This window comes from Eulemur rufifrons, chromosome 6, assembly GCF_041146395.1.
Source record: "Eulemur rufifrons isolate Redbay chromosome 6, OSU_ERuf_1, whole genome shotgun sequence".
In the NCBI taxonomy this organism is placed as follows: domain Eukaryota; kingdom Metazoa; phylum Chordata; class Mammalia; order Primates; family Lemuridae; genus Eulemur; species Eulemur rufifrons.
Window position 1 is genome coordinate 95,009,368 of NC_090988.1, and position 26,145 is coordinate 95,035,512.

The 26,145-nt window shown below is 50.8% G+C and overlaps 1 protein-coding gene across 1 annotated transcript; it reads left to right on the top strand.

Annotated features, from left to right (window-relative positions):
* The first annotated feature begins 15,661 nt into the window (after positions 1-15,661).
* LOC138385018 (pepsin F-like) lies at positions 15,662-25,618 on the top strand. Its single transcript, XM_069470653.1, has 10 exons — positions 15,662-15,714; positions 16,854-17,013; positions 17,917-18,034; positions 18,118-18,236; positions 19,379-19,578; positions 21,606-21,722; positions 23,252-23,396; positions 23,482-23,580; positions 24,796-24,928; positions 25,521-25,618. The coding sequence occupies exons 1-10, from the start codon at positions 15,662-15,664 to the stop codon at positions 25,616-25,618; spliced, it is 1,242 nt and encodes a 413-aa protein (XP_069326754.1).
* Positions 25,619-26,145: the final 527 nt, after the last annotated feature.

The following is a 26,145-nucleotide window of genomic DNA, read 5'->3' on the forward strand; positions in this document are numbered from 1 at the left end:
CAAAATTCAGAACCTTGTTAGATATTGAATTAAGACCAGCGTTGCTAGTGAGAGAAACCCAACTCAAACCAGCTTCTGCAAAACGGGAATTATTGGGTCACATAACCAGAAAGTCCAGGGGCGGTGGTAGCACAAGACATGGCGGGATCCTAAGCCTCATCCTTCTCAACTTGACTCTGTTCTTTCTCTTGTGTTTCATCACCCTCTCAGCAGAGTCTCTTAAAATTTCTAATCCAAATTCTAGAAGGAATGAATCTGATTGGCTAAGATAATCATCATTGCTCCTACTGAGCAGAGCTCCTCTTCCTTTGCATCTCATAGGCTGCCAGGCAGCCTATGGATTAATGACTGTTGGGTCAGGTGCTCAGCCTTCTCCAATCAGTGGTCATGCCTTAGAGCACAGCCTACTTTAGAAGTATTACATTAAGTTTAGCCTAGAGCTGCCTCCTTATGTATTTTAAGTTTGGCCTTAGAGCAAAAAATAAAATCCGGAGCCCCCCAACTGACCTAACGGACGCCCTGTTAGCCAAGGGGACTTCAAAGAAACCTTAAAAACTGAGTTCCCAGCCATGACAGGATGGGAGGTCAGACACACTTCATTATACCCCCTCTGTTTTGCATTTAGCCACAACAATTGACCAACTTTAATGTTAAAGTAGAGATCATAAGACTGACAGGACAGACTCTTTGTGGCAATAAGATACCCAATTATGAACAAGACCTAAGGCTATGCCAGGCAAAGGTTAAGTTATGCACCCCTACACGTAAAGAATAAACTATGTTCAAGCTACCACAAGATTTTTCTTTTCCTCTAGGAGCAAAACACTGGCCTCAAGATAAGCAATATTGAAACAATTGCAGCTCATCCACTGCCAGACACTGACTAACTGACCCCACTGTTACACAAGCCATAACTACAGCTTTGATTGGACAAGAGACTGATTTCAGTAACTTTCTCCTGATAAGAGACCACGGATCCTGGGCTGGTCTGGCCAGTTTACAGAGGCTGCACACTGAGTGTCTTCATGTCCCTGCTTCACCTTTTGATGCATAGGGCCTAATTATAATGCATTTAAATGTTAAGTCTTTCTCCTCAAGTGAACATGGGTCATATATGACATACATGTTTATTCAATGCACATGTGTTAGGACCCCCATCATGAATATTCATAACTCTTCTTGCAACCTGTTGAATATGTATGTTTAGCCAACCCATTCAGCATAAAGCTCCTGCCCCAACCCCTCCTCCTTTGAAGTATCTGCCTCTGGTTTCAGCCTGGGTCCCAGCCTGAAAGTTGTAACTTTTTAAAAGAAATAAATCTGTCCTCTCCCAATTGATAAAACACCTCATGATGTTATGTTGACAGGCCTAAAGTTTTCTCCATAGCTAACTGTAACCTAACTGGATATGTAAACAGACTATAACCTATTCTTGTACCAATCACAGAGTTTCAGCCAATCACAGGCAGCCAACGATTCAAACCATGTTCAAATAAGGCAAATGCTGATCTGTAGCCAATCCAGCTGTTTCTGTACTTCACATTCATTTTCTGGACGTCACTTTTCTTTTTCTGTGTATAAATGTTATCCAACCATGAAGCGGCCCCAGAGTCACTCAACCTACTCTGGTTCTGTGGGCTGCCTGATTCACGAATCGTTCTTTGCTCAATTAAATTCTCTTAAATTTAATTTGTCTCAAGTTTTTTTTAAACAGAAGGGGTCAGCGAGGAAGGCAGTCTCAGCTACTGACCTTCCTAGGACAATGGTGACTCCTTTGAGGGATGCTATGTTGTTGGTTTTGCAAACATTTCACTTTGAACATGTCAGAGTGACGCCCATTGCCAGCAGCCGCCAGAAAGCTAGGCTGAAACTGTTTCTGAGGACTAGGGAGGGCCAGGGGAGATAACCTTAACTTTTTGTCACAAGCCCTTTTGTGCTATGTGATTCTTAACTCTGCATGTATATTATTTCTGAAGGAAAAAAATTAGAAATATGAACCAAAAATAAAATCCTAAGCCCTCTGCTAACTGAATGGACCCCTCTCTGCCAAGGGGACCCAAAAACACCTTAAAACTGAGTTCCTGGGGAGTGGGAGGGCAAGGGCAATATACGTAACCTAAACTTTTGTACCCCCACAATATGCTGAAATAAGAATTAAAAAAAAAAAAAAACCCTGAGTTCCCAGCCATGACTGGACGGGAGAGAGAAAGCACAATTACATGCATATTTTGCTTCGTGAATATTCATCACTCCTCCTATAGCTTGTTGAATATGTATATTTGACTACCCAACTCAGTATAAAATCCTGTTCCCTTTTGTCTCTTCTTTGAAGCACATGTGCCTGGCTTCTCCCTGGGGCTCTGCTTCCCAACCTGTTGGAATGGCCACTCAACAGGTTGCTACTCTTCATGAGAAATAAAGCTCTCCTTTTTCCATTTTTTCTTTCTTTCTTTTTATTTATTTATTTTTTGTTGTTGTCGTTGTTGTTGACAGAAAACACTAGTGTTGGATTAGCTTGTGTTTATATTCAGCAATCTTTTCACTGACTGGTACCAGGTTGGAAGATGGAATGTGGATGTGATGGGTGGAGCTAGAGTACTCTCTTGAACCATGAGGCGACCATGGGAACAAAGGCCACACCTGGTAGCACAACAAAATAGAAGGAGCCTGGGCCTTGACACCGTAGAGCACGGTGATGCTACTGGATGCTGCCTTTGGGCTTCTACATGAGGGGGAAATAAACCCCGTTGTGTAAGCCACTGTTTCAGATTTTATGTCCCTTGTGCCCTTTAGGTCTTAGACTCTGCTTCTAGAAAGCCCCTCTCCCCTCTCGTACCCCTAAGACTGGGTAAGTGCCCCCTTCTATGTTATTTAAACACTCCACACTTCTCCCTTTCTTAGCATTTTCTATGCGCTTTTCTGCGTTTGCTCATTCACTCCCCCTAGATAGCAACTTCTCTAAGGACAGGCAAAGACTCTGTTTTACACATCATTTTATGCAGATGCTAGAAACTGCTAAAGCTGCAACAACAACAACAAGCCCTGTGAATGTGACAGACACAATGACTCCACCGAGGGTGCTGAAGGGAAATGACAAACTTCCGCCTATCTCTGCACGTCCTGGGTCACGGTCAAGTCATCTGGTGTCGGGGGAGGGTGCTGGCCCTTCTGAATAACCAAAGATAGAGAATCAGGGCGCAGGAGGGAGGGGGAGGAAGTCGCAGGAAATCAGGTCAGCTGAGGCAGGTGGCAGGGAAAAGGGTGCTCTTTCTACTCTGTTTCCTGCTCTTTCCCACTGTGGCCCTTTTCAGCTTCCACTGGCTCTATTCCCATCCCCTCCCGTCCTGCCACTGACACCTATGTCCCCCCATCCTGTGCCTTAGTTACACCCAGTTTCATTCATATCTGGAGTGACTCTGATACATGGGAAAAAAGAAAGTTATAGACACCAATAGCAGCAGTTAGAGAAGGCAGCACCTCGCTCTTTCATTCATCCACTTGTTCACTGCTAGGACTGTGGATGCAAAGGTAAACAGACACCACCTTCGGCCTCGAGGAAGTCCCATTCTCTGCTGGGATGTGGCAGGAAACAAGCTCTCCCTACCCCAAGATATCTCAGTCCTTCCAATGACCTTTATCAGGAACAAAAAGTATTAGAGTATTTTGAAGTATACATTGTGTTTTCTCTCGACCCCCTTCTTCAAAGGAGGGGTTTCTGTTTTGCTAGCTTGATTTGTTTGTTTGTTGTTTACTGGCTGAAAGGACAGACACGTGATGTAAACAGAACTGAGGAAGGCAGGACAGGTGGGTTATCCTTTTGCGGTAAGGAGACATTTGAGAAGCTGAGGTGTTAAGAGAGATTTGGGAAATGGATTGGAAACGCTGTTTTTAAAGGAAACTTTGCAATGTGGTACGTGTAATCCCTGATTTGGTCTTCAGGAGACAGTCGGTGAAGAGTTACTTTGTCTTTCCCACCCCCCCCACCCCCGCCTTAAAGTTGGAAGTCATATCTGGCTGACCAGTTGGTCGCTTCCACTCCTTCCTTCCGGCCCCCATACCATGCAGGGCAGCCCAGCCTTCACAATCCGGAAAACATACTGTGCCTCTGAGGTAGGGGCTGGGAGCTGCCTACAAAATTATCCATTCTCTCCTTTTCCTTAAAAACAGTATATTTTATTCGGGATAGTAATGTGTTCAGTCAGCCAAAAGACTGCATTTCCCAGCCTGCAGTGCTGTTAGTTGTGGCTAGGTGTTGAAAGGGATTCCTTGGAAGGCCACTTTAAAGGAGCTGATTCAGCTGGGAGGTAAGTCGTTTTGCCTCCCCCTATCTTCTTCTTAAATACTGTCTGGATTTCAGATGTGATAGATGGAGCTCTTGCAGTCATCTTGGACTATGAGGTGACCTTGGAAGTGGAAACCATTCAAACTTTGAAATCCTACAGATTTGTTTAAGTTGGAGGAAAAAATAAAGTATTTATCTCAAGTTATGGTTATTTTAGGTTTTCTGTCATGTGCACCTAAACTTAAACCTGATACTACTACATAGTTAATATATGTGTCTTTGCTCAGGATGCCATTAAAAAATACCATAGACTGGGTGACTTAAACAACAGAGATTCATTTTTTCACAGTTCTGGAGGCTGGAAGCCTGAGACCAGGATGCCAGCATGGGCAGGCTCTGGGGAGGGCTCTCTTCCGGGCTTGCAGACAGCTGCCTTCTGGCTGCGTCCTCACGTGGTGGAGAAAGAAAGAGTAAGCAAGCTGTCTGGTATCTTTCCTCATAAGGGCATTAATGCCATCATGAGTACCCTGCCCTCATGAACTCATCGAAACCTAATTACCTCCCAAAGGCCTCGTCTCCAAATACCATCACATTTGGGGGGTTAAGACTTCAATATATGAACTTGGTGGGGGAAGGAGAGACACAATTTAATCCATAACAACATGGCACAACTTTATTATTATTTTGGAGGGGGTTTGGTAAATGAATTTATATTTTACAAATTTCTTTTAATATTTTATTAAATTAATGCATAGAGCCACACATATACATAATCATGCATAAATGCAAATTGTAATTATAAACATGGTTAAAATATAATTTGGGGATTTTTTTCTTTTCATTTTTTTGCTTGGTTCTCCCACTTATTAACAGCCTAGTATATGTCCTCCCCTATAATCTCATCCCAATCCGTATATACTGGCTGAAAGAGGCTGGCAGGCGGGGAGGTAAGGAGAATGAGAGAAGAATAAAGTATGAGTCCATCAAAGAAGACTGGTGGCCATTGCTGCTGTTCATAAATATTCTGCAGCAGGGCCACACTTCCTCCTTCTCTTTCGTCCCCTCCCCTGCCCCGTTTGCCATGGCCATGGAATTTACTGTGACTTACGGAATGTGAGCAGAGGTGATGTGTGTCACTTCCAGGTGGAAGCCTTTAGGAACCAGAGTCCGATTGGCCACCTGTCCGCTTCCCCTGCATCAAGACGGGGCGTCCATCAGCCTGTATCCCTGAGTGATGGGGATGAGCAGAGCTCCCTGCCAACCCGCGTCAGATGTGAGTGAAAAAAAAAAACTCAGTTGTGTTGAACCTCTGAGATTTGAGGGGCATAACCCAGCTTATCTTCACTGAAATAGGAGGGTATATAACAGGGACTGCTAACTGTCCTCTCCTTCCTTTAGTAATCAAACCCCAACTTTTGCCCCAGTATGCAGCCACCCAGCTAAAAGACTATACTTCCCAGCTTCCCTTCCACCGAGAGGGCCCCTGTGACTGCACTATGGACAGGGACATATGAGCAGAAGTAATATTTGCAACTTCTGGATTATGCTCTTTAAGGAAAGAAGCATATCCTGCTTCCCCTTCTCTATTTCCTGATAGCTGGAATGCAGATATAATGACAGGAGCTGGAGCAGCCATAATAGACCAAGAGACAAATACCACATGTTGAAGATGGCAAGGCAACAAGAAAGAATTTGGGTCCCCATCACTATAGAGCCACTTGGATTATTACATGAAAGAGAAATAAAATTGTATTTTACTTAAGCCTCTGTTACTCGGGCTTTGGTTACAGCAATTGAACCTGCAACCTAATACAGAGGATTTCCTGTGTGTTAGCCTTGTTTTGACAATTACAGTTATGGCAGACAGAGACCACATCTACTTACATGGACTTATGAACAAGTCAAGTGAGATCTTTGCCCTTGGGAATATGTGGTCTAGCAAGAGGTTCAGAAAGTCAAGCCACATGGCAGAGAAAGCTTCAAGGTGCTCTAGGAACACATGGGAGGAAAACCTAACCCACTTGGGGTCTCAGTGCGTTGCCTAAAGGAGACTGTCTTAGGTCAGGCTCCCCAGAAGTAGCCAGTAAGATAAGGTTGCATGTGCAAATCATTTATTTCAAAACTGGTCCAGGAAACCAGTAAGGGATCAGGGGAGCAGGACAGGGAAGGGGACATGAAGCCAAGCAAGGGTGTGATTTCATGCAAGTCCTCCAGACGGAAGCTCCATCCTCATCCCCAAAGGGGAGCTCTGGAATCTAAGTCGTGCCTCAAAAATTGCCCCAACCCAAGGCAAGAAAGCTGGGCTTTCATACACATACCCCTCAGCCATCGTCTAAGGGCCACCCCGTGCCTGTGGGCTGTTGTATCAGATCCTCCAAAGACAAGTCGTAGGTGCCATTAGAAGCATTCACCTCAAAGCTGGGTGAAAATGCAACCTCAGATGGTGTTGGGGCTTTGAACACCTCCTCTACTCTCTCTAGCATCGTATTAGGAATCCTACCAAGGCTTAAGGGGCAAGCTCTTCTGGTCCCCAGAGGCAAAAACTCCCTAAATGTAAGGGAAAGGACATTTCTGATGAGCTAAGGAAAAGCCAGCAGCTGGAGCAAGAGTGCGTTCACCCCAGGGGTGTCCATGGCACTTAAATCCCTGCCCCCCGCCCCAGCATACAAGTTTTTTAAGAGCAAGATGCAGGGAGTGCTGGGACTGTTATAAAGTGCTTACCCAAGACCAAGACTGGCCAGACTTGGTCCTCCTAGCTTGGGCCCCTGGGAGCTTTGAGCTTTTGGTGGCACTCTGCACTCCCCGCACCTGGATCCTCGTTGGGAAAGAATCCTGCCAGGAACAGTGTGAGGGTTCTCCAGTCTTTGGAAATGACTTGGTGTCAGCGGTGATAAAGCCACAGGAAGTCAAACGAATCTCCCCAACATCTGAGGCCAGCTGGACTTCAGAATGAAAGGGTAGCCTCTCTTCTGGGCAGCATCCCCAAAGCAGCCCCCAGGCCAGCTGGAGGCCGTACAGCCTGGAGGTTCACAAAGCAGCCATTCATGCCACGGCTGGGCAGCCCAGGTGCTTGCTAAGATCACTCAGCGAGTAAGAGCCTGACTCAGGACTCAGACTTGGGGCCCTCTGACTCCTGCGTTCCGGTCCCACAAATCACCTTGGTCCAGAGCGATCTTGGCCAAGTCCCTTCTGCTCTCTGGGCCTAGATTTTCCCCACCTGTAAAGCCAGGGACGTAACCAGAAGGGCCCTCAAGACATTATATTACACTAAGAGGCAGCTCCCCCTTAACCCCTAAACCCCAGACAAACTCTCCTCATATGGCAGATATCACAGGTATGAATTCGAATCCAAACTGTATGATTTATTTTATATAATGCTTATATAGCCCTTACCATGAGTCTAAGCATTAGGGTTTGTTATTATTCCCCATTTAAAGATGGGGAAAATGAGGCACAGAAAGACCAAGTAACTTGTCCACGGTCACACAGCTTGTAAATGGCTGAGCTAGGATTTGAACCCAACACTGGGTTCTTAAGTGGTATGCTATGCTCCCTCCCTCTCATTTTGTAAGCAGTGCTACATACTTTTATGTAGCATTTAACAAGTTCGATCTTCACTGAACCTCCTCCCACTCCAGGCCAGAGAAAACTTACATCCCACTCTTCCTTCCCCTCCATAGAATTCTGTGAGATTTCCAAACCATTATGGTGCCAGAAAAACTGGTGGAGGACAGGGACTAAGTTCAGACACATGGTGATCAACCTCTTGGCCATAGCTCTCTCAGCCACAGGATGACATGTCAATGCCCTCTGTCTCTGGGCAGGTCACAGAGATGCCCCTCAATGGGCCTGAGCCAGGGTGAGGGCCAGTCCTTGGGCATCCCACCAGCTCCTCCCAAGCCCACATGACAATCAGGCCCTGGCATCCACCTACCTAGGATCAGAAGTTCTGCCCTTTTCTGCAGCCCAGAATCCATGCAAGGAAGCCATCACCCCCTCCCCCCCAAAGGGGACGTCTTCCTTCCTTTTAACCTAGGCACTTACCTCTCTACCCTCCTCCCCACCTGTGGGCACTCTCGCTTAACTTCATCTTCTAAACATGGGCTTGGGGGGGTGGGGGGAGTTTCCTTCAGCACAGTCCTAGAACACAACGAAGTGATTAACTACCACCTCTCACTCTCAAAGAACAGCCCTAGCCTGCAGTATTAAATGTTCGTTCCTTCTCTCCTACAGCTGTGAGAACAAGAAGGAAATTAACATTTCAAAATAGTACACACATCCCCCATCCGTGCAAGGTGCTTGCACACAGTTCAAGTACCAAAGTTGATTTGATACAGAAGTTGTTATCAGCTAAAAGTTAAATCTGCCTCCCTACAATTCCCAACCTTTGTTCTTGTTCTACTCTGAAAATTTGCCATAGAATAAGTCTAGTCCATTATTTTTGTTTTTTTTTTTTTTTTTTTTTTTTTTTGAGACAGAGTCTCGCTTTGTTGCCCGGGCTAGAGTGAGTGCCGTGGCGTCAGCCTAGCTCACAGCAACCTCAAACTCCTGGGCTTAAGCGATCCTACTGCCTCAGCCTCCCGAGTAGCTGGGACTACAGGCATGTGCCACCATGCCCGGCTAATTTTTTCTATATATATTTTAGTTGGCCAGATAATTTCTTTCTATTTTTTTAGTAGAGACGGGGTCTCGCTCTTGCTCAGGCTGGTCTCGAACTCCTGACCTTGAGCGATCCACCCGCCTCGGCCTCCCAGAGTGCTAGGATTACAGGCGTGAGCCACCGCGCCCGGCCCTAGTCCATTATTTTTGTATAAAAACCTTTTAGGTATTTGAGGTTGGCCCCTAAGCCCCAGCAAAGTCTTGATTTTCCAGTCTAAGCAACCCCTCAAAATGTCTGTCTGGTCTCTCTCTGCTCCACTCACCTCCCTCCGTCCCTCCCCATGCTCTCTCTTTCCAGTGAAATGGAGGGTTGGAAGAGCACAAGGGGAAATGCATTCAACAGGTGTCAGGGGGCTCCTCCAATGAGTCAGGCTCTACGGCTGGAGACCGAGTGGCCAGGGAAGGCCTCACTGAGCAGGAGACATTGAGATGGCAGCTGAGTGTTGAGGAGGAGCTGGCCATGGAAAGAGCTGGGAGAACTTTCCAGACAGGGGAAAGAGCAACTGCAAAGTCCCAGGGTAACCAAGCTCCAGAAGTGGCTGCTTTTCCATCTCCAGCCTGCCTTCCACACTTGGACACACCATCACCAACCAGGGGACATGGAGGCCACAAGTTACCCACCATGACCTCATCTCACACTTGAATCGTTGACTCGAGGCAAGTTACCAGCAACAAGCCATCAACGCCCCCCCTTCCCCCAGAATGGCAAGCTTGGGGCTACACGCAACCCGAGGCAGGAAACCTGGGGTGTCAACAGAGCCGAGTTTGCTCTGGGCCCAAGGCCATGTGGATAAGCCAGTTATCACCAGCAGCACCCGTCCCAGGGACACAGGGGACATCATCTCCACCAGCAGTGACTCTGGCCCTCTCGGTTTGCTTGTCCTCCCCCCAGCACACCCACGGGGCCAGGAGGAAAGTAAACACTCTTGTCTAATCTCCCCCAGTGGGATCACGGGGCCCCCGGAGGTGGCCGCTCCCTTGGCAGAGTCTGGTTCCCCCATCTCTTCGTGGAAGGTGGCCGTGGGCACCAGCACCAGCACCTGACCCCGAGGCCTGTTGGCTGGAATTCAGGGCGTGATCAGGCGGGACCGAGTAACACCCAGGCTTTCCCCATCCAGATCTGTACAGCAAAGTCCCCACGAAGCATGAGGGCTTCGTCCCCCATTAGGCCCTTCAAAGCTCCAAGGTCTTTCTTGGGCATCAGAGAGGCAACAAGTCCTTGAACCCAGCCTCATCTGAGCCTCCCAACTCAGCCAAGTATCCCCTGAAGAAGAAATAAGACATTGGGTTTCAGATGTCAAAGTCCGACCAGAAAATGCTCACTACTCTAAACACCAGCCAGCGCTACGCCAACTTATGAGGGTCAGTGTTGTATGAACGAGGAGGAGAAGCCGTAGGGCTGCCACACTGGGCACAAGTCAGGCCCTAACTGGTACCACCGCCTCCTGCTTCCTGGTCACTCCAGCTGGGGCTGCCCCTCTGTGCCTGGCACCTGGCAGGGCCAGCTCCCGGTGTGCTTTCCTGCCGCTACACAGTGGCAGGTCTGGCAATACAAGTGGAGTCGGACTTGAGGAAGCGGAAAGAACCTCAGCTCTGGCACCTGCAGGCCTCCGGGAGTCACCCACGGAAGCTGGCAGCAGTGAATGCAATGGGGCATTCTCTGACCTTTCCCTTCTCAGAGCTCCCCAAGCCTATGCCTGGGTGGGAAGAGATTGCCTGGAGCCCAGCACTTCACTAATCACCTGGCAACCTTTCGGTAAGTTACACACCCCAGCTCTCAATTTCCCCGTCTCCAGGACGAGGAGACTGGACTTGTCCAGAGCCTCCACACTGTTTTCCATAGTGGCTGCACTAATTCACATTCCCATCACAGCATACGAGCATTCCCTTTCTCGGCATCCTCGCCAGCGTTTGGTATTCGCTGACTTTTTGATAATAGCCACTTTAACTGGGGCAAGATATCTCACTGTGGTTTTGATTTGCATTTCCCTAATGATTAGGGATATTGAGTAACTTTTTTTTTTAATTTTTTTATAATTTCTTTCTATTTTTAGTAGAGACGGGGTCTCGCTCTTGCTCAGGCTGGTCTCGAACTCCTGACCTCGAGCGATCCTCCCACCTCGGCCTCCCAGAGTGCTAGGATTACAGGCGTGAGCCACCGCGCCCAGCCGAGTAATTTTTTTTAATACACTTGTTGGCCATTTGTATGTCTTCTTTTGAGAAATGTCTTTTCAGATCTTTTGCCCATTTTTAAATCATATTGTTTGGGTTTTGGGATTTTGGGGGTCTTTTTTCTGTTTGTTTTTGCTATTGAGTTTTTTGAATTCCTTATATATTCTGGTTATCAATCTCTTATCAGGTGAATAGTTTGCAAACATTTTCTGCCACTCTGTAGGTGTTTCTTCACTTTGCCAATTGCTTCCTTTGGTGTGCAGAGGCTTCTTAGTTTGATGTAAACCCATTTGTTAATTTCTGCTTTGGTTGCCTGTGTTTTTGAGGTCTTACTCAAAAAATCTCTGCCCAGACCAACATCCTGAAGCGTTTCCCCAATGTTTTCTTCTAGTAGTTTCATAGTTTCAGGTCTTTCATTTAAGTCTTTAATCCATTTTGATTTGGTTTTTGTATATCTGCGGTCCCCAAACCCCGGGCTCCATGGCCTGTTAGGAACCAGGCCACACAGCAGGAGGTGAGCTGTGGGCCAGCGAGTGAAGCTTCATCTGTGTTTATAGCCGCTCCCCATCGCTCGCATCACCGCCTGAGCTCCACCTCCCACCCCAACCCTCCCAATTTATGAAAAAATTGTCTTCCATGAAACCAGTCCCTGGTGCTAAAAAAAAGCTGGGAACTGCTGTTGTACATGGTAAGAGATAGGGGTCTAGTTTAATTGTTCTGCATATGGGTGTCCAGTTCTCCCAGCACTATTCACTGAAGAGACTGTCCTTTCCCCAACATATGTTCTTGGCACCTAAGAAGCCAATCTTAAAATACTACATACTGTATGATTCCAACTATATGACATTCTTGGAAAAACAAAACTATGGAGGCAATAAAAAGATCAGTTGTTGCCAGGGGCTGGGGGAGGAACGGATGAATGGGCAGAGCACGGAGGATTTTTAGGGCAGTGAAACTACTGTGTATGATGCTCTAATGGTGGGTACGTGTCATCACACGTTTGTCCAAACCCATAGAATGTACAATACCAAGAGTGAACCCTGATGTAAACGATGGACTTGGGATGATAGTGATGTGTCACTGCAGGTTCATCGATTGTAGCAAATGCCCTGCTCTGGTGCAGAGTGTTGTTAACGGAGGAGGCTGTGCATGTGTGTGCGGTGGGGGGTATGGGGAAATCTGCACCTTCTGTTCAATTTTGCTGTGAAACTAAAACTGCTCTAAAAAATAAAGTCTGTTTTTTTTTAAGTGGGGGGGTGCTGGTTGGAGGGGTCATTTGTCCTACAAGATGTCCCACTTAGTAGATGATTGCTTCCTTGTTGCTTTATCTACATATTTCCTGTAAACTGGTAAGTAGATCTAGACTTGAGTTGAAATTTTTTTTATTGAAATACTTCATAAGTAGTTCCATATATTTCTTATTGCATCACATCGAGAGGCACATAATTTCTGGTTTCCCAATTTTATAGGTGCTAAGATTAATCAGTGGGTCCCAGTGTTGTCGACCTAATCCATCCATTATGAGCTTCCCCTTCGACCTTCCGCCTTATGGTCTTGGCATCCACTGAGCATCTTTGCCTGGTCCCATTGTTTCCTCAGAAGTTGAAAAACAGTGAGTTCCTAATTCTACCACTCATTCTGAATTTAATCGTTGGAATTTTTTAATGAAAAAAAACTGTTTTATCATCTGTGGTTACCTGAAATACACTCTCTGCACTCTAGCTTATTCGATGGTCACCACTGGTGGACATTTCTGGTATATTTCTAATCTTTTGCTATCGCAAATAGTGTTGCAATGAATTGCTTGTGCATACAATTTTTGGTATTTTGCCAGTGTATCTTTGGGATAGATTCCTAGATGTAGAGTTGCTAAGCTAAAGGGCATGTATGTGTGTGTAATTTGCTAGATGTTATCAAATCCCTTTCATAGGGGTAAAACTGAATTACGACTACGCAGAAATGAGGAGTAAGACTCAGAGCCCTCATTCCATCTGCCACCCAAGCCTGGGGATCAGGTCAGCCTCCGCATAGTTCTACCCAAGACAGGCCTGGACCGAATCCGGATCTCACAAGAGAACACCAGGGCCCCGGGAGTCTTGGAAGGAGACATAAAATTCTGTTTACTTTACCTTGGCTGGAATGATGTCAGTTTAAGACGTAGCCCTGCTCTTCTCAGGCTGAGCAGAAGCTCTGGGTGGTCGTTTTCTGTCTTCTTTGATTGATAAGACTCTTAAAAAATAATCATTCCTTAATATGTTTGATTTGGCAGAAAAATGTTTCCAGGCTTGGATCCTATCAGGGGAGTTGCAGCAGGTGCTCATCGAGTGGAAGTTCTCATTAAGTTCTTTGGTTTGTCTGACCCTGGTGGTCTTTTATTACAAATGGAAAGAAAATTGATGTGGTCAGGATGCGTTCAGTCTCTTACTCATTCAGCCAACGTGAACACCCTCCCAGGCCCTCTCCGCTCCCACCTCTAGGCCAGAAATAAGCCCCCCCACAACCTGCAGGCTGAATCCAGCCCACAGATACTTGAGGGGTGGCCTGTACCATGTTTCTCAGAAAAACAAACTAATTAGCTGCCAACCTTTAAAGATCAGGAATTTCACATAAACATCATCGAGACTTCTGACTTTTTATGATATTTAGGTAGATAGATAGATAGATATATAAAGTTTTGGTTCGTAACTCCCATGGCCCTTGTTTCAGTCTTTTGCTATAACGTTGGGGAGCTTTAGGCCTCAGGAGCAGGCCTGAGAAAACAGCATCTCTCCCTCTGACCGGCTTCTCCTGCCCTCCTTTCCCCTGCTCCTTTTTCTCCCCAAGGCAGGCCTTAGGAACTAAAAATGTACTCTAACCTTTCCCCACCTCTGGCCATGAAGAAATTCTCTGATCTGCCGTGTCTGATTGGAAGTCGTAAAAGTCCCATTTCAAAAGAGGCCCTGCCCACCCCCTGGAGGAAGGAATGATGCACAGAGAGGCCCAGAAGAATCTGAACCGACAGGCCAGCTGGGTTTCCCACCTGGGTCTGTTAGCATCAGCTCTACTCTGCTTGTCCAGTCACGTTTCTCTACACGGTTAGTGCCTCAGTCGTGTCTATGAAGTTTCCTTAAAAGATCAGAGACGATGGAGCAGGATTGGTGGGGGGGCGGGTGATGAGAGTTCCTGGAGGGTGGCCACCCGGGCAGGGCATGGAAGCTCCGTACTCCTCCCCCGTACCTCTCTCTATGTGTCTCTTCATCCCTGTCCTTTGTAACGTCCTGTGTAGTAAACAGGTCAACGTGTTTCTCTGAGCCAAGTGAGCCACTCTAGCAAATTAATGGAACCCAAAGATGGCGTTGCGGGATCTTTAACTCACAGCCGGTCGGTCAGAAGCACAGGTAAAACAACCTGGGGCTTGCGATTGGCATGGGAAGTGGGGGACAGTCTTACGGAAATGAGCCCTCAACCCGTGGGATCTGATGCTCTCTCTCCGGATGGCTGGTGTCGGAATTGAGCTGGGGGATACCCAGCCGGTATCTGCTGCAGAACGGATCGCCGGCTTGTTGGTGGGGAGAAAAGCTGCACACATCTGGTGTCAGAAGCTTATTGTGAGAGCACAGTAGGAGAAACACAAGTTGAGTTTTCTCCACTCCTCTTGAAAACTTGGCCAACCTGGCCTCACAGCCCGCCTTCCAGCATGGCAGCCGCCGGTGGAGCAGAGAAGAGCCCGCGCCCCTGCAGTGGGACGGTGCTGCCCATGCCACAGCCCCGCCCAGCACTGCCACTCTCTCCTTTGCTTCAGGCCCTGAGTTTGTGACCCCGGCCCCGGAATGCAAGCTCCCTAAAGGCAAGGGCTGCTCTGTCTTGCTCAACTTTGATTTCACAATATCTAGCCCAGTCCCTAGAGCACAGTGGGTCTTCAACAGATGCTTATCGCATGAAAACTATCTTTCGGATGCGTACGTCACATTTCTTCCAACGTTAATATCGTACAGTTGTCATACTGCTGAGCCTAGATCCTGGAAGCAGATGGGCATCAGGAGTACCTGCGCTGTGCCAACCCACCGCCCAAATCCACTCCTATGTCAGTGGGCGGCTCCCAGCATTTTCACACTGCGGTTTGACCCCTCTTCCTCCTAGCGATCTCCTCTCCGGTGAGGAGGGCAATGCACGCCTCCCAGGGTTGCTGAGAAGACTGCCTGAGACCATGGTTGTCAAACATGGCACTTATTTTTATCACATTATTCGCAGTGCCTTTATCTCCAAGATATAGCAAGAGTCTAGTGCTCTTTGTTAGCCCCTGTGGTTTAGTTTGGTTTTTTCAGCCAAGCCCCAAGGTAGAGATTACAATAGAAATCTTTGTTTTCTGAGAATTTTCTGGGTCTCCTCTGCACAAACACTCATGGGGGTAAAGATCTTATCAGGAAAGTTTGTATTTCTTACAAGTCCAAGTAGTGGCCCTTAAGGGGATGATTAGGGCAGATCTGAGCATGTTTAAAATGAGCAACCTTTGACAGCCATCGCATGCTCAGAACTTTCTCTTTCCTGAGTGCTGTAAAGGAAGGAAGCATGAAGTGGCTTGGGGTCCTCGGGCTGGTGGCCCTCTCAGAATGCTTGGTCAGGTAAGCTATGGGACAAGTGGCAACAGCTCTCTTTCTAGACAGTTTCTTGCCCTCTTATTCTCTCACCCTTATTCTCCTTCCAATGCAGGAGTGAAGAAGGAAACTTATTCTCTGATGCTCATTAAGTTCAAGTCTCCACTTATTGATGTGTAGTTTGCCATGTGCACTGTAGGACCCCGGGATCTTGCGGTAGGCCTGAGGGGTTGCACAACTCCAGGGGCACCAGTCACACCATAAGCTATGTGAATGGCACTCCCCAGAATTGTTCAGTGCACAACCTGTGCAGCTGTATAGTAGTCCCATCTAGGAACAGTGTGTCTTCTGCATACTTTTCTAGGCCTTCTCTCCGCTCTCTCCCCTCTCTGTTTCCTTGTGTATGTGTCTCTGTGGCTACATCTCTATTTCTGCATCTCTCTCCTTTATCTCTCTGTCTCTTTTGGTGTCTCTGTGTATGCAGAACTCTGTTTCTTTCTGTTTCAACTCATTCTGTTTCTCTACCCTCTTCATTTCCCTGATTTATCCCCCACCTCATCATCCTTGAGTTTTCTCATGTCCTGGCTTCCTCTCTTGGCCCTCTCTTCTGGTTGAACCCTAGTGAGATCAGAAGGGCCACATCTAGGCCCAGCTTTGTCACTGATGAGCAGTGTGACCACAGCCAAGTCACGACCTACCTGCATTTCATATTCCTCACCTGTAACGAAAGGATAATGATCCCCACTGTACCTCCCTCCCAGGGCTGCTTTGAGAAGGTTGCACTGAGATGGCAATAGCAGTGGTAATGGCTGTCACTGTCGAGACCTACGACAGGGCAGGTGCATTGTATGCGCCATCTCACTTAATACCTCCAAACATTCTATGTGAGGGGAGTATTATCATTCCACCTTTTTTACAGGTAGGGAAACTGAGGCTCAGAAAAGTCATATGACTTGCCCAAGATTATACAACAGAACCTGGATTCAAACCTAGAGCCACTGTCTTTCCATTGTGTCAGATGGCCTGTCCTGATCATAAGATAGCACTCGTTAAAATGCTCGGAAAAGGCAAGGCACAGTTATAAAGCAGGGTGTGACAGTCACATTGTAGGAAGGGGCAGCCGACTGCGTCCCTTACTTGTTTCCCTTCCCAATGCTCTGTTAAAGAATCCCTCTGACGAAGGTCAAATCCATTCGAGAAAACCTCCGGGAAAACGACACGCTGAGAGACTACCTTGAGAAGTATCCTTTCAACCCCGCCAGGTTTCTTAGCAAATATCATCAGCACCGGGAACTGGCTTTGGAGCCCATGAGGAACTACCTGGACGTGAGTATGCGGGGAGGATGGAGCTCCAGAGCGCCCCCTAGGGCTCCTGCCGGGCACGGGGGCTCAGCTGGGGGTGTGAGCCGGCAGGTTAGGGCTGGGGCTCCTGCAGGCAGAAACACTGGGGACAGGGACCCATGCCCAGGGAAGAAGGCACTCGTACCCTCCGTTGTTGCTGTGCATTGATTGGGCCCTGCAGCAATGACCAGATGGCAGGTAAACCTCCATTTCTGTGCCAATGACATGTCACTGGGCACCTGTGAGCCACAGTGGTGCTTGGTTGGGGTATTTTTGCTCTGTCTGAACTAAGTGGATCACTAAGCCAACAGAGCCGCATTGAAGGGTGAGCCATGTCTGATCAAATGACAACAAAACCAAGTGCAAATCCAGTTTGATGCCCTGGCTAGAGAAGTTCAGCCTCTTCAGCCCCAAGAATCACACTAATAAAAGCTACTGAGCCCTGTGGTGTGGGAGGCTATGATACACTAACAATATGGTCATTGTCACTGATAACCAAAGGCCCCGTCTCGTCTTCAAGAACCTGTACCCCAGCCAGAGAAACAGGCAAAGAGTAAATAAATGTCAAATAAAAGGGCCAACTCTGTGGTATTGAGATTATGTGATTTGAGTTTGGAGGCAGGAAACAGCACAGTGGCCTTGGTGACTTTAGGAGGGCTTCCTGGAGGAGGAGGCACTCAGGCTGGGCCTTCCAGGGTGGAAAGGATTTGGAGAGCTGCAGGGAAGGCTGGAGGGCTTCTCGAGTGAAGGCATTGGCTTGAGCAGGGGTAGAGCAGTTGGAAAGTGATTTCAGGACGCATGGGGACACCCAATGAAGGCAGGCACCCTGGGAACCAGGGGATGGCCAGGGCGGCCAGGCCTGCCGTAACCCCTCTCTGGCCCTGGCAGATGGCCTACGTTGGCATCATCACCATCGGAACGCCCCCTCAGGAGTTCAGGGTCATCCTTGACACAGGCTCTGCTGACTTGTGGGTGCCCTCCACCTATTGCAACAGCATGCCCTGCGGTGAGTGTCCCCTGCCCCCATCTCGTGCCCCCCCGCCCCCTCCATCCTCAGCACCCGATGGACACCCACCCCTGTGTCCGCAGGTGGCCACCACATCTTCAAGCCTCAGCTATCTTCCACGTTCCGGCCCTCGGGACGGCACATGAACATCGCCTACGGCTCCGGGCAGATATCGGGACATGTTGGCTATGACACTGTTCGGGTAACATGGGGACCAGAGGTGGAGGCAGGGCTGGCCCTAGGTGTGACCACCACTCCCCGGTCCAGTTGCAGGGTCAGCAGGGAGTACCTGTCTTTCCCAAAGTCCGCCACCGGCAGGCCACCCCCCCTGTGGGGCTGTGTCCCCGGGGAGGGAGTGCCGCTGCTGGCATGCAGACTCCTCCAGGAAGCTGACCCCAGACAGCAGGAGCATCCACTGGAGCTGCCTGGGTGGAGGAGGCACAAATTGCAGCTCCCTTCCCCGTAGTTAGCACGAGGCTGACTTGGCTGGGAGCAGGAAGAGAGGTGGGCAAACCCACCCGCTTTCACGCTCTCACGCCGTGTCAGGCACTGTGCGCCACGGTAGTTGCCTGTTTCATCCCCCAGCAGCCCCCACGTGGCAGGCACTGCTGACATCCCCACTTTACAGAGGAAGGAACAGAGAGAGTACGAGCCTTGACCAAGGTCACACAGCTGGCAAGTGGCAGAGCTGGGGTGGGGATCAGGACCCACGCAGGTGTGGGGCCCCAGTCTGTGGCCTCTGGCCCAGGCAGGGAAAGGGGGTGGCCACAGGTTCAGAAGGGCCCTGCCTGACAAATGGCTTCTAACCCTTGCAAGCCTCGGAGACCTTTGAGACTCTAAGGAAACTGGGGGACTCCCTCCGCCAAAGTGCTGAAGTATACACACACACACACACACACACACACAGTTTCCCAGGCAGAACTTTCTAAGAACCCTGGCGGCGACATGGTATCATGGGCAACCGTTTCCCTAGTGGGTGCAGAAAAGACCACTTTTGGGGTTCCTCCATTCCTGTCCTTAGACCCTGGTGACACCAAAAAGAAGATGACTTTACTCTCTCTAATGGTTCCTCAAGTGCGAGCCGCTTGGTCACACTCAGAGCCTCAGTTTCCCCGCCTAGGAAAAGGGGATCAGGCCTATTAGACTAACTCCAGGTGGCATGAGGGGGGGTGTTGTCAGAATCAGCAGCACGGCCCACGCGGAACCCACACTCTTGTTCTTGCTGGTCGTGGTCATCTGAGGACCTGACCGTGGTGCTAGTGGCATCTCCTCACCCACTTCCCCCCAGTCCAGCCCCAGCCCCGCCCCCAAACGTTTACACGGGAACATCCTCCTCTCCCACAGATCGGGGGCCTTGTGGACGAAAACCAGGCCCTTGGCCTGAGCCGTAAAATGCATGGCAATTTCATGGATTTTTCAGTCTTTGATGGCATCTTGGGACTGGGCTACCCTGGCCTTGCCATTAGAGGAACCACCCCTGTCTTTGACAACCTGTGGGAAAAAGGCCTCCTTTCTGAGAACGTCTTTGCTGTCTACTTGAGCAGGTAAGTGAACTAGACAAGCCCTTTCTTCAATTCAGCTCTAACATACTTTTGGTTGCATGAAAATTATAGAGTATCTGACCCAGAAGTTTCCTTGGAGATAGTCTAGTCCAGGGGTCAGCAAACTATAGCCTGGGGGCCAAATCTGGCCCATCACCCGTGTTTAAAAACAAAGTTTTATTGGAACACAACCGTGTTCACTCCTTTACGTGTTGTTTGTGGCTACTTTTACGTACAGCGGCAGCGTTGAGCAGTGCAATAGAGATTGTGCAGCCCGCAAAGCCCTTTACAGGAAAAGTTTGCTGACCCCTGTCGTCCAGTCCCGTCGTTCAATGGATGAGGAAATAGGCTCAGAGAGGGGTTTGCACAAGGTTTCCCAGTCGGGTATTGGTAGTGGCAGGACTCAAACCCAGCCCTCAGGGCTCTCCCTCATGGCAGGTGGTGAATCCATCAGCAAGTTTCCCCTCACTGGGCTCGGTAAAGAAAAGCTGCAGTCCCCTGACTGGCTTAGGATCTGGTAGGGGGTGGGGAGAGGGGTGGAGCACAGACAAGAGGAGGACCCTATTGACAGACCATGTCTTGCCCACAAAGGCAGCGATTGGCCCCATAGAGTCATGCAGGAGGCAGGAGGGTGTGGTGGTTGAGGCTGTAGCTCTAGGGGCCCTGGATTCAAAGCCCGGCTCCAAACCCTGACTGTAAGCAGGTGGTTTGAACTCGCTAAGCCTCAGGAACACTTGCATCCAATCAAAGGAGATAATTGGGCACCTACTATGTGCTGGGTACCGCTCTGTACACCTGAAGCAGACAGGCAAGTAGAGAAGGCAGACACGAAATAAGTAAATAAATAAAGGAAAAAGACAATTCCAGACAGTAACTGGTTCTGTGAAAGCAATAAATCAGGCTGACAGAACAGGCAGGGGTGAGGGTGAGTTCTGAGCTGGGCGGCGGGGAGAGGGCACTCTGAGCCGGGCCCTCTGCCATGGGAAAGAGCCAGGTTTGAGACTCTGCGAGCCAGGCGTGGGGAAGCGCGAGCGCAGAGCCCAGAGGAGAACCGCACGCGAGTGCAGAGCTGCGGCACCAGGACCCGCCAGGGCACCCTCGTGGCTGGAGCCCTGGAGGGGGAGGCAGGGACCATGCCGCCCTGGGGCTTTGTCCTAAGCAGGAGCAGAGACCTCTGGCAGGGGGCTAAGCAGGGAAGAGACAGGATCCGACTTCCGTTTTTGAAAGCTCACCCTGGGTGCCCGCTGGAGGGTGACTGGACGGATTGGAGGCCAGGGAAGAGAAAGGGTGGCGGCCGGACCCCGGGGAAAGGAAGCGCCGTGGGGAGGCAGGCTGGGGTTGCAGGGAGAGACGACAGGAATGCTGATGGATTCCGTGTGGGAGGAGAGGGGTCTGCAGGGATGTTCCTCCCACACTAAGATTTTACCCTGAGCCCAGGAGCAGCCACGTAATTTGCAGGGCCGAGTGCAAATGAAAATGTGGGGACCCTTGTTCAAAAAGTATTACGAATTTCAAAACAGCAACAGCAGAGGCACAGGGCCCTGTGGATGGCATAGGTCGCAGGCCCATGATGCCAGCCCTGTGTGAGCCTGAACACACGACCCTTGGTCCCCCTCGGGCCTAGGTTTTTCTAGAAAATGACAGGCTGCACAAGGTGGAGGTCAGACGTCCCTCGCCACGGATCCTCTAACTGCAACTTAGAGTCTGCTCTGATTGCTGGAGGGGACCTGGCCCTTCTCAGAAGAGTGGGGTGGTCGGAGCCCAGGTCAGAAGCCAGACTGGTTCAAAGTTCAGCTTTGCTACTCACTAGCCGTGTGACCGGCCCTGGGCAGGTATTCAACCTCTCTTTGCCTCAACCTCCCCATCCATAAAATGGAGATCGTAGCAGCGCCTGCTCCCTAGGCTGTGTGAGTGTGTGGATTGGGTGAGCAACGATAGCAAACCCCTAGGCAGCGCCCGGTGTGTCGCTGAGCCTGAAGAATGCTACCCAGTATTCATGGCAATGGGCCCTTCCTCTTCTTCCTCCGCAGCAGGAAAGAGAGAGGCAGTGTGCTGATGCTCGGCGGGGTGGACCCCTCCTACTACGCCGGGGAGCTTAACTGGGTGCCAGTGTCCCAACCCCTCTACTGGCAGGTAGCCATGGACAGGTAAGCCCCTGCCTCTGATTCCTGCCCCAAGTGATGCCACACACTCCCCCACACGTGCACACACATGGACGCACAGACACACATGCACGTGCATGCACAGACACGCAAACACACATGTACACATAGCTACACAGATAAACAGTCACAGACACATACAAACTCATGCAGTCACGAGACATACACACACACAGCCACGCCACGCACGGAAACAGCCACGCAGACACCTGCACACACAGTGCACCTGTGGCTCCTAATCCCTCCCGGCCTCCTGACCAGGGTCTTGATGAGAGAAGACAGATCAGGTCTGAGTCCTGGGCACTAAGAGAAGGAGCGGGGCAGCCCCACAGGGCTGGGAAGCTGGGATCCCTGGAAGAGGCCATGCAGTGTAGGGGGCCTGGCGTGCTGTGATGTGGGCAGGAAGGGTGGTCTGAGCATCAGGGAGAAACCCACCGGGCCAAACAGAGGCACGGTAAGTGACCAACTGTCCTGGTTTACCTGGGACCAAGGAGGCTTCCAGTATGCAGGACTTTCAGTTTGAAAACAGAGGAAGTCCTAGGCAAACCCGGAAGGTTGGTCAACCCAGGGAGAAGATGCCCAGCAACGGAGAGAGGTCTGCCTTATTCTCAAACTGAAAGAGAATCACACAAAAAGGCAGTCCCCGCCCAACTCCCATCCTCAGCATACCGTGAGGTCAGGGACTATGACAGAGAATCAGAGAATCAGGGAGTCCTGGAATGCCAGGGAACACAGAGACAGTAACCACCTGGATTCCGTGTGATGCCACTGGCAAAAGCTTACAATGTCCTTTGGAGGCATCTGTAGCCCCTCGGGCTGCCTTAGGCATTGCCTGGGCCACGGGCCTCAGCATCCGAGCTGGGACTCCTGGGAGTCAACCTCTTCCGGAGCAGCCTGCACACCCTTCCCACCACTCGGAGCATCTGCTCTCTGAGAAGGCCTCCTGCTTCACTCTGGGGCCCCGAGATTGGTCAGATACCGGATACAGGTCTCCAGTTTCCCTCGTTCATTCATTCAACAAACAAACGCAGAGCATCCACTGTGCGCCGGACACCTGAGTGGAAGCACTGAGGACACAGCCTGCTCCTACAGTCCTCACCATCCAGTAGGGCAGCAGGGTATGAACCAGTGAGTCACAGAATGATGAGTCCCCACTTGGGTACCTGCTAGAAACGAGCAAGAGGATGACGAGGGAGGCGAAGAGAGGAGCCGGATCTACTTCCCTGGAAAAGTGACAATTAAGCCGGAACCTAAAGGATGAGCAGAAATTATCCAGACAGAGGGGGTAAGGGCAGTTCTAGAAAGGGAGGCCAGCATGTGCAAAGGCCCTGAGGCAAGAAACAGGTTGGAGCATTCAAGAACCAAAAGGAAGTCACAGAAGGTCAGTGTGTCCAGTGCAAGGGGAAACAGAGAGTGGGGACACGAGCTGAAGGGCTGCTCTGGGGACAGCCAGGGAGGGGCAGGATGGAGGGAGGCTGTAGAGTGACCCTGGTGTCTGCTTTGCCCCGTCTCAGCATCACCCTGAATGGGACGGTTATCGCGTGCAAAGGCGGCTGCCAGGCCATTATTGATACCGGGACCTCCATGCTGACCGGCCCGCCTACCTCTGTCGCCGACATCAATCACAAGCTCCGTGCCCTGTATTCCTACGGAGGCGAGGTAAAGGGTCTTGCCAGAGGTCACCCGGGGCCTCCGTGCACTGATGGGCCAGGTGGGCCAACCTTCTCTCCTCTCTCCCCGACAGTACAGAGTCCACTGTGACACCATTGACACCCTGCCTAACATCGCCTTCGTCATCAACGGCATCAGCTACCCAGTGCCAGCCAGTGCCTACACCCGGAAGGTGAGGTGCCCAGCCCCGGGCTGGTCCTCACATCCCAGGACTCCCAGGAACGGTTGGGCTGCGGGAGGAGGGGGCCCCCCGGAGGCCAAGCTGAGCCATTGCAGACCCTGCCCAGCCCCCACAACAAACTCCTGCTTGGCGGGGGCAGTCTGGGACACCCAACACCTCCGATAGACGTTGAGCAATAATCCCCCCATGCTGGCACGGTGCTTGGAACAGGGTGGGAGGGACAGGAAGAGCATCTGCCCCAAGGAGCTTCAGCTCAACCAGGACACTCCAAAGGCGGAACTCGGGACGTCGGCTACAGAAATGCTTGGAATATGCCAAAGGAATAGTGACAGACAGGGTTGGCTGGGGACAGTCCCAGTGTGTTGTCCCACCACAGTTACTCACAGTGCTCCCTTCCCTTCTCCAAACTGTCCTGGTTTGGATGATAACTTATATGGTCCCCCTAGTCTCAGGCCACACTTCACCTTGCTGAGGCCCAGTTCCCTCCTCTGCAAAGTAGGGTAACAGCCCCTCCCTCTGTGGGGTGCTCAGGAGGTTGACACGAGGAAGGACACTCGGGGACCACACAGTACCTGCCATGTATTTGAGGCCCATGGGAGTCAGGGAGGCTGAATTGGTTAGAAGAAAGCTGTGAGGAAAGAGGGAATCTAAACAACCCTAAGCTCCAGCCTCGCAGAGGTCGGAAGAGGCCTGCTTGGCTTAGGGGCAGGTCTACACCGGGCTGCACTCAGATGGCACCCTGGGGAGCTGGGCAGCCCGGGGCAGAGGAGCTGGCAGACCGGGTGAGCCACCATGGTAGGGGGCTGGGGGCGCAGCTGGGACCAGGGAACCACCGAGGAAAGTCTCCTGTCCCAGCCTGGAGTGGCTGAGGAGGCCAAGCCTGGGTCCAGCAAGGCTGCCCTGGGATGGGCTGGGGTGCTGGGGCTGAGCCTTGAAGGATGAGGGGGGAAGAGGAGAAGGAAAGGCATTCTCACAGGGGAACAGCGCAAACGAGGGTCGGATGGAGAGACACGGCCGAGTGTGTGGGGAACACAGCGGCTCTGGGTCCTGGGTGGGCAGCTGCTCCCCCCCCACCCCCTGAGAGAGAGCCCCTGGGCCCCTGGCAGAGGAGGGACACCAAGCTGAGAAGCCACCAGGACTGGATACGGAAGGGGCAGCAGGCGAGGACGCAGGCTGACCGCTGCGTGTCTCCGTGGTCTTCTCCAGTCCCGCGCAGGCACCTGCTACACCAACTTCGAAAGTTTCCACAGCAAATCGCCAGAAACAAACACCTGGATCTTGGGAGACGTTTTCCTGAGGCTGTATTTCAGCGTTTTCGATCGGGCGAACAACATGATTGGCCTGGCTCCTGCGACAGCATCGCTGTAACTTCTCCAGAAAGCTGCCAGGCCCCCCCCAAACACAAACTCCAACACTCCTCCGCGGGGGCTGCTCGCCCGGGGCCGGGGGTGACTTGAGCTGTGTGTGGTGCTCTGCAAAGCCCTAATCTCAGTGGAGAATAAAAGATTTTCTTCTCAATGGTGCTAACAGTCATGGTCTGCTTGGGCCGGGAAGGCACATCGCAACGAAGCAGGACTCTAGGTCAAGTCCAGGCCACAAGGGAGAGGAGCCAGACCCAGCTGGCTGGAAGGAAAAGGGAGGCTTATCAGGGCAGGATTCCGGGGCAGTTGCAAGAACCAGACCAGGTCCAGAGATCTTGGTGACTGGACCCAAGAAGTCACAAACCATCCACTCACTGTTTACCTCCCTCCTTTCCTTGTTTCATCTCCGATTCTCTTCGCCTGATGGCTTTCTTTTCCCAGGCTTCTGCCCATGGTGGAAGACTTTGCCGCTGCCCACCCCAGGGCTTTGTGTCCTTAAGGCACCTAACCAGAAAGAAGCTCAGAGAACACCAGGGCACACCGGGGAGGACTCTGATTGGTTCCCCTCAGGTCATGTGTTCAGCCCTGGACAGAGCATCATGGCCCGGGAAGAGGGTACCATGATTGGCCTGGCCTGGGACCTGGAGGTGATTGACAGCTTCCTCTAGAACCACGTGGCTGGAGCTAGGCAGGAGCAGGCCCCAAAAGGAGTGGCAGAGGGGTGCTGTAGACAGGTGGAACAGTCTGTGACTGCCCCACCCACGTTTGCCACCGCTTTATGCAGAAGGACGGTGAAGGATAATTAAAAACAGATTCTCTTCTTCCCACCTTCAAAGGGCCTTTGACAGTGGCCTTCTGCTCAAGGTGGGCTCTGGGTAAGGCCCTTCACATGGGGGTGGCTCCACCCTGGCTCCCCACAAGGCAGGCACAGGGCCTGGGCCACCAGCTCTCTGCCACCTGCAGCTGCAATGTCCGTTCCAGTCCTGCTTTTCACAGGGACTCCTTGGCCGTTCCCACCCCACAGACACCCAGCACGGCCCTTCCCTTGGCCTCAGAGACTGTCTTGGGGAGGGGGTCTGTCATATGGAAGGGCACCAAGGGAGACAAAGCCCCCAGCCTTCCAGAGCATGGCACCCTGAGCTTCCACCGGGCACAGTCACGAAACCACTTGGTTTGAGCTGCCAGGGTTAGGGAA